At 34.3% G+C, this 12,916-nt stretch overlaps 1 protein-coding gene across 1 annotated transcript; it reads right to left on the reverse strand.

Moving 5' to 3' along the window:
- Positions 1 to 2,404: 2,404 nt before the first annotated feature.
- On the reverse strand, positions 2,405 to 3,452 carry LOC135219083 (serine/arginine repetitive matrix protein 2-like). Its single transcript, XM_064255512.1, has 2 exons — positions 3,349 to 3,452; positions 2,405 to 3,008 (listed from the first exon to the last, which is right to left on the reverse strand). Exons 1-2 carry the CDS (start codon positions 3,450 to 3,452, stop codon positions 2,405 to 2,407), a joined length of 708 nt encoding a protein of 235 aa, XP_064111582.1.
- Positions 3,453 to 12,916: the final 9,464 nt, after the last annotated feature.

Genomic DNA, 12,916 nt, shown 5'->3' on the forward strand with positions numbered 1-12,916 from the left:
AACAAAACAAAGGTGTTTACAATGAATATTAGAAGCAAAATATGAAATTCTGGTAAAGTGGACTGCGAGATTTGAATGTAATTACTCTGCTTCATTATCACAGATAGAAGTGAATTAGGTTGGAGAGAGAGAGAGAGAGAGAGAGAGAGAGAGAGAGAGAGAGAGAGCAAGGAGTAAGCAAAACTGAAGTATCTAGAGACTGACCTCTCAAACGGCCTGAGTTATGCTGAAATGTATTCCAGTGATATTTAGACAGGCAAAAGGTTCTTCTAGACACTTTGGGATTAGTTCAAAAAAGCTAAACTATTTTTGTTCATGTCAGGGAAAATGTGTTTCTTAACACATGATATCTCAGGGATCATGAATTGTAAGGTTCTTGTCCTGAAATTTAAAACTAAAGATTCTTATGTTTGAACTGCTTTAACCTGTAAAAATGAATTATTCCTTTACGTTCTAAAACAGCAAAAAAATCATGATTCATTTAAATTTATAATTATTTCTCTCTTAATTATTCTAAACAACATTTTGTACCGCTTCCATAAAAACTCCAATATTACAAATGAAAAGCAAATTCAAGATATTAACTGCACTGAACATTAAGTCCATTGGAGCTTCATTGTTTTTCTTAGTAGGTTAACTGAATTCAGGGAACATATCATCGTTTATGTAGTGGGCCCTGAACATTATATATATATATATATATATATATATATATATATAATATATATATATAATATATTATATATTATATATTTATTTATATATGTATCTATGTATAGTAATATATATATATATATATATATCTAATATTAGATATATATCTATATATATATATATATATAATATTGAAGCTGCTCATTTTTTTCTTGAGAGCTGAATACTTACGGTTTATTTTATTTTGTGCTCTAGCTGTAATGTTACCAAAACAAAAGGAAAAAAGTAATAAGGCAATATCAAATACAGAGGCGCTATACAATAATCAACATATATATGTATATATATATAATAGTATATTCATATATATATATCTATATATATATATATATATATATATATATATATATATATATACATATATATGTTGATATTATATAGCGCCTCTGTATTTGATATTGCCCTTATTACTTTTTTCCTTTTTGGGTAACATTACAGCTAGAGCACAAAATAAAAATAAACCGTGAGCATTCAGCTCTCAAGAAAAAAATGAGCAGTTGCAATAGTATATGGCAATTTACAGAGCCACCTTTTTTGTATTCGCTCTGAAAGGTTTCTTTTCAGGTCTATCAAAAGGTTCTTTATTGCCTTATGGAGCAAAAGTCCGTTAACGGAATCCAGAGCAAAGTCGTGTCAAAGCTTTTATGAAATATGTATCTGTTGTTATTTACTTTACCATTTTGATGGTTTGGTGCAGATCACGATATTCTGCTGAAGGAAACTAGGTTGTTTATTTTACAACAACTTGTGTGCGGAGGATTGTTAGCTAAACAGAGATATACCTCAATTTTCTTTATTCAGTACAAAATCGAAATAAACTGCTTTCCTCTTGATACGCGCGAGCTAAAGGTTAGCGGTAAGCGACATCTGTTTGTCACTAGTTTTCAAAAATATCACAAAAAAATAAAGAAAGAAAAAAAAAAGGTAAATTGATTTTTTTTTTGACACAGTGAGAAAATAATGTAATTTGCCTTTTTTATGATATATATTTCATTACTATATGTGTTATGTATGATACAATCGCCACCACCTCCACCACGCCCCCCCCCAAACAAACAAAAATGAAGAATTCGCGAGAGCAGCCAAGGAGAACTTGAATAGGGAAATTTGTCAAAAAAAAAACAAAAAATATGTGAATTGTGATATCTAATATTTGTCTGCACACAAAGAAATTACAATAATTGTGTTTCCAGTCATATATAATTCATCACACTATGTGTTAAGTATGAAACGATCCCCATTCCCCCAAATATAAATAATAAACTTATTCAATTGAATAGCAAGGGAGAAATTATACGTATTTAAAATGCCATAAGTTATGTTCATTTAAAAATGTAAAAAAGTAAAAAAATAAATAAATAAATAAAAAGAAGCAGAAATAAATAAAAACGTGATAAATGCTTGTAATCGGTAACATTTTCGAAAATGTAAATGCATGATAGTAAATTGTGTCCTTAATCATAAAACTTTTTCTCCAAAAAGCATATTACACATAAAAGTATATGAAAATAATGAAAGCATACACAGAAAATACCATGAAATAATGCATTGTATATAAGAATATATCAAAATAAATTAATATGCCCATATGAAACGTCATCTGCTGTATTCACCGACAATCCTGGTCTTCATATCTTGCTCACGCCTCCTCATCCTCTATTTCGAAGGCCTTCCAGTGTTCTTCGTATGACTAGGAGGAGGAGGAGGAGGAGGAGGAGGAGGAGGAGGAGGAGGAGGAGGAGGAGGAGGAGGAGGAGGCATTACTGCTGCTTTCCCCTGGACCCCGGGGGGTGGGGTGGAGGTGCCGTGGTGATAGACGAGTGCCAATTGGTAGTTTCACTTCGTATGGTAATCGGGGAAGCATTGGGTCTCTCTGAAGAGATGTGTAAATATATTTTTTGGTACGAAGCACAATGAGAATTGGTGTCCTGGCGAACGCCCTTCGTAGAGGAAACACGGTGGTACCTCTGCCTTCCTTCCTCTGCTTCTTGAAGTCTAAGAGGCCACTAGTGGCCCTGACACTCGCACAGTGCCACCAGGAGAAAGGAAGTCGAGACATGGCGTCAGCAATCTTCGACTTGCCTTTTGGAGGTTCGTCTTCAGGCGTCGACGAAGGCACAGCAGCAGCAGCAGCAGAAGCAGCATCACCAGAAGTGCCAGTGGCAGGAGAGGCATCAGCAGATGTACCAGGAGTGGACATAGCAGCAGCAGCAAGCAAAGAAGGGACATCAGGGGCAGCAGGATCATCCGGGGCAGATGCAGAGGAAGATGCATCAGTGAGAAGGGCAAGATCACTAAACAGGAGACGCTCATACTTCTGGATTGAATTCCATCAAACTGGTATACATGCTAATCCATGGAGCCGTAAAGAGGTTCAGTTTATTTTGGTCTGTGGTAAACTTGCGATGGAAATGTAAGCATTTTGCAAAGCTGTTTGCAGCAGCAAGCACATCAGCATTATTTTTACCAACTTCACCGAGAATCATTCTCGCATTGAAAAACGCGGAAGAAACTATGCACTATGATCATTGGCAATTTCAGCAAGAAAAACATCGGTCAGCTCATGCAATAAGGAGAGCAGAGTCAGATCCGTAGACCAATCCTTCATCTCCCTTATGAGCAACATTATCTCACCTTGCGTTCTTGCTCCATAGGGAAACAAAGGGAAAGGTGATCTTCTCCTCCTCTTCACTGTTATCAACACCTTTCGATTTCGGCCATAAAATCGTCACAGCCATCGTTACTATCTGTGTCACTCCCCCCTCCCCACAGACATCAATAGCATGTTTATCTTTAGGCGTTAAATAATGCTTTTGGAATTCAGTAAGGTTCGATAAACAAAACTTGTTAGGACGGATGGAAAAATCCCTCACAAGCTGGTATCTCCAAATGCTCCTCACTCTTATAAGAAATTGCACTAATACACTTTGGTATTTTAGAAGCACTTCGTAACACCCTTCCGTTTCAACAAAACCTGAGGAAAGTCAGCACAATTGAGTGGGAAATAACGGCGTTATAGGCGTATGCGAGGATCGTGCACGAAAGGGTCAACAAAACTGTTCCAAGAAGTGACTGAAATCTTTCAGAATTGTGCATCCGATAAAAATGAGGTGAGAAGGTGTAAATAGCCAATCAGAGCGTCAGTTATGATGTCATCTGTGACTAATGATGGCGAAGACACTTTCCCGCCACCGATGAGCCTCGTCGAAAAATTCTCCCGCTTATGCTACGCTGTTGGAAGAAATCTTGCGGCAAAGCGTCGAAGCCCCATTGAAAAGTGATTGTATTTCATTTAATTTGTGTTAAACTTACAATAAAAAGATTTAACGTTAATAACTAACTGGATATGTCATTCACCAAAACAGTACGACACAACCTGACACGAATTTTCCCACCTTTAGAATAATTTACAAGAAATTTCTTAATTCACGCCTATTTGGTCATCCCTGTGGGGAAAAAATATTATCTCATATAAAGACAAACGCTGGTGACGACTAACTCCAATGGGATTATGCTTTGGTTACTAACTTTATATGCAAATCAGCCGAACAATAATCTGACTGACTATTTCAGGCACTTATCCCTCAGTGACCTAAAGCAGAGATTTGGTGAGGGATTAAAGGATAGTCCTTTTTACGGAAGGATTGAAGATTTAGGTACAATATGCTTATATGGAAATGAAAATGTATATATAATACAGTTTTGAATAAACTAGTAAATATTTGCATTAAAAATGTTTATAATTCTGTAAAGGTGTATATCTGTATATTTGAAACTAACGTACAAAGTGCTATTGTGTTAAAAAATACATTTTATTTATTTGATATATATTTATTATTTATTTATTTATTTATTTATTTATTTATTTATTTATTTATTTTATCTATATATGCATATTGGAATGCAATAATAACTAAAAAACTGCAAGTATCCTCAATTTCATGGATACCAAAAATAACATACATGCACGCACACACACACATGAAACTCGGAATAGCAATGTTTTCATTTGTCACGGGAAAAAACTCGTACCACAGAATAATCATGAAAGACAGAACTAAAGTGGGAGAATAAGAACTAAAATATTTTTCCACAAATCTGAGGATTTACCTGACCCCCAAAACTGTAAATCCTGGCCTGAATATCGCCTAAGAACATTCTAGTAAATGTACCTGAATTCGCCAGATATACGTCTGTATTTCCTCTTGATTCCACTCAAACTTAGAATTATTAAAATGATACCTGTGACCAATACATTGTGAAGGGCGAAAAAAAAAAATGAAGGATCCCGAAATATGAAGCAGAGGAAATGCTGATAAAGATGACCGGACTTTCAGTGAGAAGAAATAAGGATCAGTTACCAAAAAAAAAAAAAAAAAGGAAAGTAAATTAACGAATTATTAATAAGTATAAAAGAAGAAATTTAATTGTTAAAATATACGGACAATTTGCCATCTATGAAAATGGTTTTCTGCTGTGATACGTCACGCGATTAACCAGATATGAAAAATGAACGACTAAGTGACAAAATGGCATCTAGAAGGAAATGACATATGATAAACTTGATGCAAACATAGGTACAATGGTGACATACAGTATGGTTTATATAGAATAAATTGAATTAAAAAAAGCGATTTCACATCTCGAAAAAGGAAAATGATTCCTCTCTACTCAGTAACAGAAACACGTTCTGTGCCCTTGCGGTATTTTCATGAATATTTGACGGCCTCGTATCCGGACTCAGTTCTCATATCCGGACTAATGAAAGTCTCCTGTACAACGGATATTGAAGCTTTGTGCAATAAACGACGGACACAATTATTTTTAAATGTCGATACAGAGTTAGAACAACGAGTCTATTAATGCGAAAGAAAAAGTTATAAAAGTGAGAAGCAATGTAACGTTCATCTATAAAATAAAATTAGTTTAGATATTAGGTTTATAAAGTAAATAAATCTGTGGTTAGATTCACCAAGACTATAATGTGAATAGAAAATTGCCATTATATAAATTTTTAAAAATTGTATTGTCACCCCCCCCCTCTCTCTCTCTCTCTCTCTCTCTCTCCGTCTCTCTCTCTCTCTCTCTCTTTCTGTGTTTCTCGCCTCTCTCTGCCGACCGTGATAGCCTGGTTACTTTCATGGAAACACCTTGGAAGCAAAAGAGCCTTTTTTTTGCATTCATGGTGGTCTGGTTGTACAGCTGATACGCTTCTGTAATGGACTGTAGATTTTCCATTAACTATTCTTTTCCATTAACTATTTTCTCACCTATCCTTATTGTGCTCAGTAATTTTTTTTTTTGGGGGGGGGAAATTAATAAAGAATAATTAAAATTTTAAAGAGAAGAGAGAGAGAGAGAGAGAGAGAGAGACCGAGAGAGAGAAGAGAGATCCCACAAAATATCTCACCAGTTCAGTGAATCTTATTATCTTGGAATTTCCCTCAGAGTAAAAGACCCAAAGTCAATTTCGCTTCGGTGGAATCAAGTATGAAGTTTCCCTCGAAGTTCTTTATGACTTTCCAGATGATGTTCCATTTCACAGTTAATCCCTCAAGTCTCTTCGTCTCTCTTTCCTTTTACCACTATCTCCATAAGTCTTTCAATTGATTTAAAAGCATTAAAGTTAAATTGTTAGAGAAGGGAATCAATAAAATAGCTAGTTTACATTTCAACTGATATATGTAGACTATTGTTATGAAATGCAAGGCAATAAAATTCTTGGTTTTCCAAGAGGCCCGTGTAAAACTTAGTGAAAGTTGGTCCTATGGCCTTTCCCATACTGACTCGCTAAAATTTATAAACATTTGAATAACCTTTAAAATAAGAACAATAATTTTATAGTCTTTTATTAGTCTGTGTCATAACTATAATAATAACAATAATAATAATAATAATAATAATAATAATAATAATAATAATAATAATAATAATAATAATTATAATTATAATAATAATAATTGTGTAAATAAGATAATTGTGCAACCCATGAGATATCAAAGTTATTATAAGAAGCTGACGACGAGATGAAGGTAACACATAAATTTCTTGTCAGCTAAGCATACACCAAGCCTGTATAAATTAAATTCTGAAATATTGAAATTGCCAGCAGAAATTTCAAGTAAATACCAGTAATTACTGAAATGGGTATAAATATTTAAATTGCCAAAATAAAACTCTTGTTTGTAGACTCTCCCTAAACCTTTATCAAAGCAAACTCTCAGTAAATGGTATATTTGAAAATTAAAAGTTTTATGAAGAAATTTCGGTCACGAAATAATAACTCTGGTAATACTAATTACCTTTAATAATGATAATCTTTATTCCCATACACAGTGGGTATTTTAGGGTAAATAAATGTATGTTAAATAAGACAAGAGATGGAACAAACCAAAGAAGTTTAGTTAGTTGTTATTTGTGAGTTCATTGCAAGTACTGATCCTCCATAGGATCGGTAAGGTGCAGCGGAATTGCATCTGAATACATACCTCAGAAAATATAGGTGATGACATTATCTATGACAGAATTGAACTTTTTTTTTTTTTTTTTTTTTTTTTTTGCTAAAAACATTTTTGAATCCTCTCAGGATTACTTTGAAATGTAAGCCTCTTTCACAGTGGCGTATTCTGTTTTTTGTGTGCACGGATAGTAAGAGAAATGGGATTAAAAACAAAGAGCTTGAGGAATAAAATATTATACAGCAACCGAAATCCTCTATGAAACGAGTTGACCTGTCTTTGCTATGAAGGTACTGAACATAAAGAGCTTTTGTATTGATCTGTTGAGCTGTGGATGGTGCAGGAGGTAGAGCGAATCGCCATTGGATGTGGGGGGTGGGAGAATATTACGATTTCTGTATGAAGAAGGTTATTGGTTATCTTTCATAAGAACAAACAGATTCTCAGGTTCCTACTGGCCAAAAATAACAGTTAACAACACTACAACACACTTTTTGTTTTGCAATAATCTGTGAGATAACAAAGACCATTTTCACGTGTCTACATTAGAGCTAATCGTTGTAACAACATGTAAAGGAGACTGCTCATGTATAGCTCAAACCAGAAAACCAAATGAGTGGTCGATTCTTAGGATCTTCTCAATTTAGTGTAAATTGCAATACGTCCGATTACTCTACTGAAAGGGAGTTATTAACAGTAAAAAAAAAAAAAGAAAAAAAGATAAGAGGTTGGATATGGGGGTGTCTTTATTACCCATCAAAACCAATAAAAATTAAGCCTTGTTTGTTTTATATTAGCCTGAGGATGTTGTGCATTGCAACCTAAATCAATTCACCTTGCGCTTTGATCATTTGTTTAATATATTTCACCTATTACATAAATTCTGTCATTTCTTGCAAATGAACTCGTTATTCTTTAAAGTTTGATTTCAAGTCATCGGCCCCGGTATTCTTGTTCCATATGGGGCACCAATCGCCGAAGAGGATCTTGTTTATAAGAACTCTGTAGGATTCATTTTGTCCTACGATGTCAGTTCTGCCTCTAAATTAGTTCTTATACCATGCAAATTCTCCTTCTTTTCAAAGGACTTCAGTTCTGCTGGAAAGTCAGGCAAAATCAGTGCTGCAGTTGTGTCATGCCAACATGTAAACATTTATTTACAACCACTTGTGCAAATGTTTTCCAACTAATATTAAATTATGAGAATGGATGTAGGGTTCAATAGAGGAAATATCCTCTTTAATAATTCTTTTTATTGCGCATCTAACAACGGGAGAATCGCCCCATTGTTCACATAAGTAACGTTAGGCCAAGAGCAAACTAAGTTTGGTAACACTTTCTCTCGTTCTCTCTCTCTCTCTCTCTCTCTCTCTATCTCAGACGCTGACAATAGCCTCTCTCTCTCTCTCGCAACCTCCACTCCATTATCAAAGGTCACCAAATCAGAGTCGGGACTACAAAAATATACATTTATTCAAAGCAAAAGTACTAATTGAATAATTCAGATTCTTACAGGATAATTAATAGAATGATAACTCATAGCACAAAAAACTCAGACAACCCCCAGTATTTTAATAGTCTTAATCAGTAATTAGTCACACCAATTATCTCTTCTCCAAAATATTATAGTTCCCTCCACACAGGACACTTAGTCCCCTCCACTAAATCCGCCTGTTAAAAAGACAGGGGGGACATACTAATAAGTACACACAAATGTAAAGACAAAGTCAAAAGATTAAATGAAGAAAGGACATCTTTGCAAAATGTCAAAAACAGAGTAAGCCACATCTTTGGCTAAAGCACAATAACTCTTACCCATTGCAGCTTGGAAGATCACACACTTAAACAAAAACACATTATAGAGCACCCAGGCTCTTTCTCCCCAAGGCAGCCGTCTCCCGTTCTGGCCTAATACATACCATTAAAGAACGGACATAGCCGTACACGTACACATGAATTCAAACTCTTCGTCAAACGCCCTGAAACTACTTTCAACTGGTTTCAAAGTTACCTCTCTCGAACGCACATAACTACAGGACGATCATTGACCTGCTTTAGGTACATAACCGCCACCCAAAAAAGAGTCATCAGCAACTCTTAAGCTGTCGCCCGAACTCTCAGTCTCCAGGGAAGTTAAAAAATGATGAATCTGTACATTCCTCCTTTACACATACAATCAAAAGGTGAGAATATTGGAGAATTATTTTAGAAATGGCTTGTTTCAGGTCTGTGCATAGGTATCGTTTCACATAGGTTTCATAATCATATCTTAATATGTTTTTACATATCGGTTTCGCATTTGAATGCTAGTTCATCATATTTCAAAGGACAAATATTAAAAATTACAGTTTAAACTTATACAGAGTTATACAAATATTGGAAAAGGAAAAAAATATGAACAAAATAATAAATAATAGATAAAAATGCCAGTAAATTATTAAAACATATGGAGAGATTCCAGTTGCACAAAATCCTCAGTAGGGACGCTGTTCCACAGTCCGGTGTGCGGAATAAATATTATTACTAACCACGAAACGTGCTTAGTTTTACGGTTAAATCAGAAGACAACATTCAACCCTTCGTGAAATACAAATCTATAGAGAGAGAGAGAAGAGAAGAGAGAGAGAGAGAGAGAGGGAGGGAGAGAGAGAGAGAGAGAGAAGGTCATCCATCGATCTCCTCGTAAATGGAATTATCACCTTGATGGATGGTCTCTCTGACCCATATTTAGAGAACTCAGGTATTGCTTTTGCCTCTTTATCGGCCATCAACTGGTCGTGAAATGTCCAATCATAAACAAGATTATTGGAAGGATTCTCTCTCTCTCTCTCAAATAAGAGAGAAATCAAGAATATCAGGTAAAAGAGAAAAAGCAAACCACCAATGAGATATGCAGAGGTGTCAGCAAAAAAATTTAATTTCAAAGCATCAGCTCCGAAATTCTACTCAAGAGATAATAACTGTATTTATTATGCAAGAGGATATTGCAGAAACGGAGAAAATTGCAGATTCAGACACAAAAGAATAATTATGATGAAGGAAGATCAAATATTATGGAAAGTTGGATTTTTTAATGTCAGAATTTCTGGAAATGAAAAAAAGAACAACATACCAGAACAGGAAAGAGACATGGGAAAATCCTTATTACTATCAGTATTAAATGAAGGAGAAAACACGCAAACCATCATAGTGATGAATGCGCAGGGTTTAGTTACGAGTAACTCAAAAAGAAAAAATAGAGTACTTAGAAGAACTAACCCAAAATGAAAAGAAATAGATATAATATGATAAGTGAAACCTGGTATCCCCAAGAGACTGGATGATGATCAATAAAAGGGTTCCAAACTTATAGATCAGATAGAAAAAATAGGAATCAAGGGGGAACCGCAATATATAGGGAAGACAAAAAACAAGGAAAAATATATGAGAAATATAGTAACTCAGAATGTGAACTAATAGCGGTAGAATTTGAATCTGAAAAATTGATGAACATAGTAATATATAGACCTCCTAATACTAAAGAGTTTGACTTAATATTGAAAAATTGGATGATATATGTAGAAATCACAAGGACTGGACTATTCTCCTATCTGGTGACTTCAACTTTCCTTTCGTAGGAATGGTGAAAGAACGAATAGGAGATTTGTGGTGTACTTATACATATAAAAAAGAGCGTAATAGTAGTGCAGAAGATAAGAGGCAATTTGAAAAGCTATTAGATATGCTACTAGAATACAACATTCAACAAATAAATCACCTGCCAACAAGAAAGGAAAATACTTTAGACCTAGTATTTGTGAACGAGATGAATTATGTTAAAGAAATAATAGTTTATAATGCGAGTATTTCAGACATAATGTCATAGAATTAACAGTTCATTCCAAAGCAAGTGAAAATAGAGATAAGCAAGAAATGAAAAAGTGGAAGGATATGGAAAAATACAACTTCTACAGTAAAAATATAAAATGGTCAGAAATTAATGAAGAATTAAACAAAGATTGGGATAACATTTTCGTAAGTGATGACATAAGGGTAAATACGGAGATATTATATAAAATAATGGAGATAATAGTGGAAAAATATATACCGAAGAAGAAAAGTAAACATCATTCATGCATACCAAGAGACAGAAGGATCTTGTTCCAGAAAATCAGAAAGTGGAAAAAGGTCTTGCAAAAGAAAAAAATGCATGGAAAGTTATAGAACTAAAAAGTAAGATAGAAAATGCAGAACAAAAGATTATACAATCAAAAGAAAATGAAAACGGGACTTGGAAGAAAAACCCTATTAAATATCAAGCAAAACCCCAAACTATTATACTCATCTGCGAAGAAGATGAATAAAGAAGAATAGAAATAGGCCCTCTGAGAATTGAAGGGAGATTAACGAATGAAAAAAAAGGAAATTTGCAACATACTGGCAGAACGATATAAGAGAGAATTCACCCCTAGAATAGTAATGAGATAATGATATAGAAGTAAGGGATGATGAAAATATGAATATTTAGCTGACATAAGATGTTAATGAAAGCTGATATTGTGCAGGCTATTAATGAAATTAAAAATGGATGAGCTGCTGCAGGGCCTGATGGAATTCCTGCTATTTTGTTAAAGAAAGTAGTTCATTCTATCGCAAAGCCACTTGCAATATTATTAAGACAAAGTGTAGATACAGGCAAGATATATGATGAGCACAAATTAGCATATATTACCCCTACTTTCAAAAGTGGATCAAGACTAGAGGCAAGTAATTATAGGCCTGTGAGTCTAACATCACATATTATGAAAGTGTATGAAAGGGTAATGAAGAAAAATATTATGAAAACATTTAATAAAAAAATAATTTGTTTAATAAAGGACAACATGGTTTCGTACCCGGAAAAAGTACACAAACCCAACTGTTAGTCCACCGTGAAAAACATATTCAAAAATATGAAAAGCGGAAATGAAACAGATGTGGTTTATTTAGACTTTGCAAAAGCTTTTGATAAAGTAGACCATAATATATTGGCGAAGAAAAGGTTAGAAAAACACAATATCGTGGATAAAGTAGGAAGATGGTTAAAAGAATTTTACACAACAGAAAACAGATAGTTATTGCAAACGACGAGAAATCGGATGAAGCCAAGGTAATATCCGGTGTGCCGCAAGGTACGGTGTTAGCTGCAATACTGTTTGTTATTATGATTGAAGACATAGACAATAATGTTAAGGATTCGGTAGTGAGTAGTTTCGCAGATGACCACAAGAATAAGTAGAGAAATTACTTGTGATGAAGATAGGAACGCTTACAAGAGACCTTAACAAAGTATATGATTGGGCAGAGGTAAATAGGATGGTATTTAACTCTGATAAATGAATCAATAAATTATGGAGACAGAGAAAGAAAGCTATATGCATATAAGGGACTAATAATGAGACATCCACAAATAAGGAAGCAGTTAAAGACCTTGGGTGATGATGATAATAGGAACATGTTATGCAATGATCAAATAGCAACTCTGTTGGCAAAATGTAAAGCAAAAATGGGAATGTTGTTACGGCACTTCAAAACAAGAAAACGTGAACACATGATTATGCTTTATAAAACATATGTTCGTAGTCCACTTGAATATTGCAATATGATATGGTACCCACACTATCAAAAGGATATTGCCATAGAGAGTGTACAAAGGTCCTTTACAGCTAGAATAGAAGAAGTTAAGGACCTAGACTACTGGGAAAGACTACAATTCTTAAATTATT

The sequence above is a fragment of the Macrobrachium nipponense genome, chromosome 1 (genome assembly GCF_015104395.2).
Source record: "Macrobrachium nipponense isolate FS-2020 chromosome 1, ASM1510439v2, whole genome shotgun sequence".
NCBI lineage: Eukaryota > Metazoa > Arthropoda > Malacostraca > Decapoda > Palaemonidae > Macrobrachium > Macrobrachium nipponense.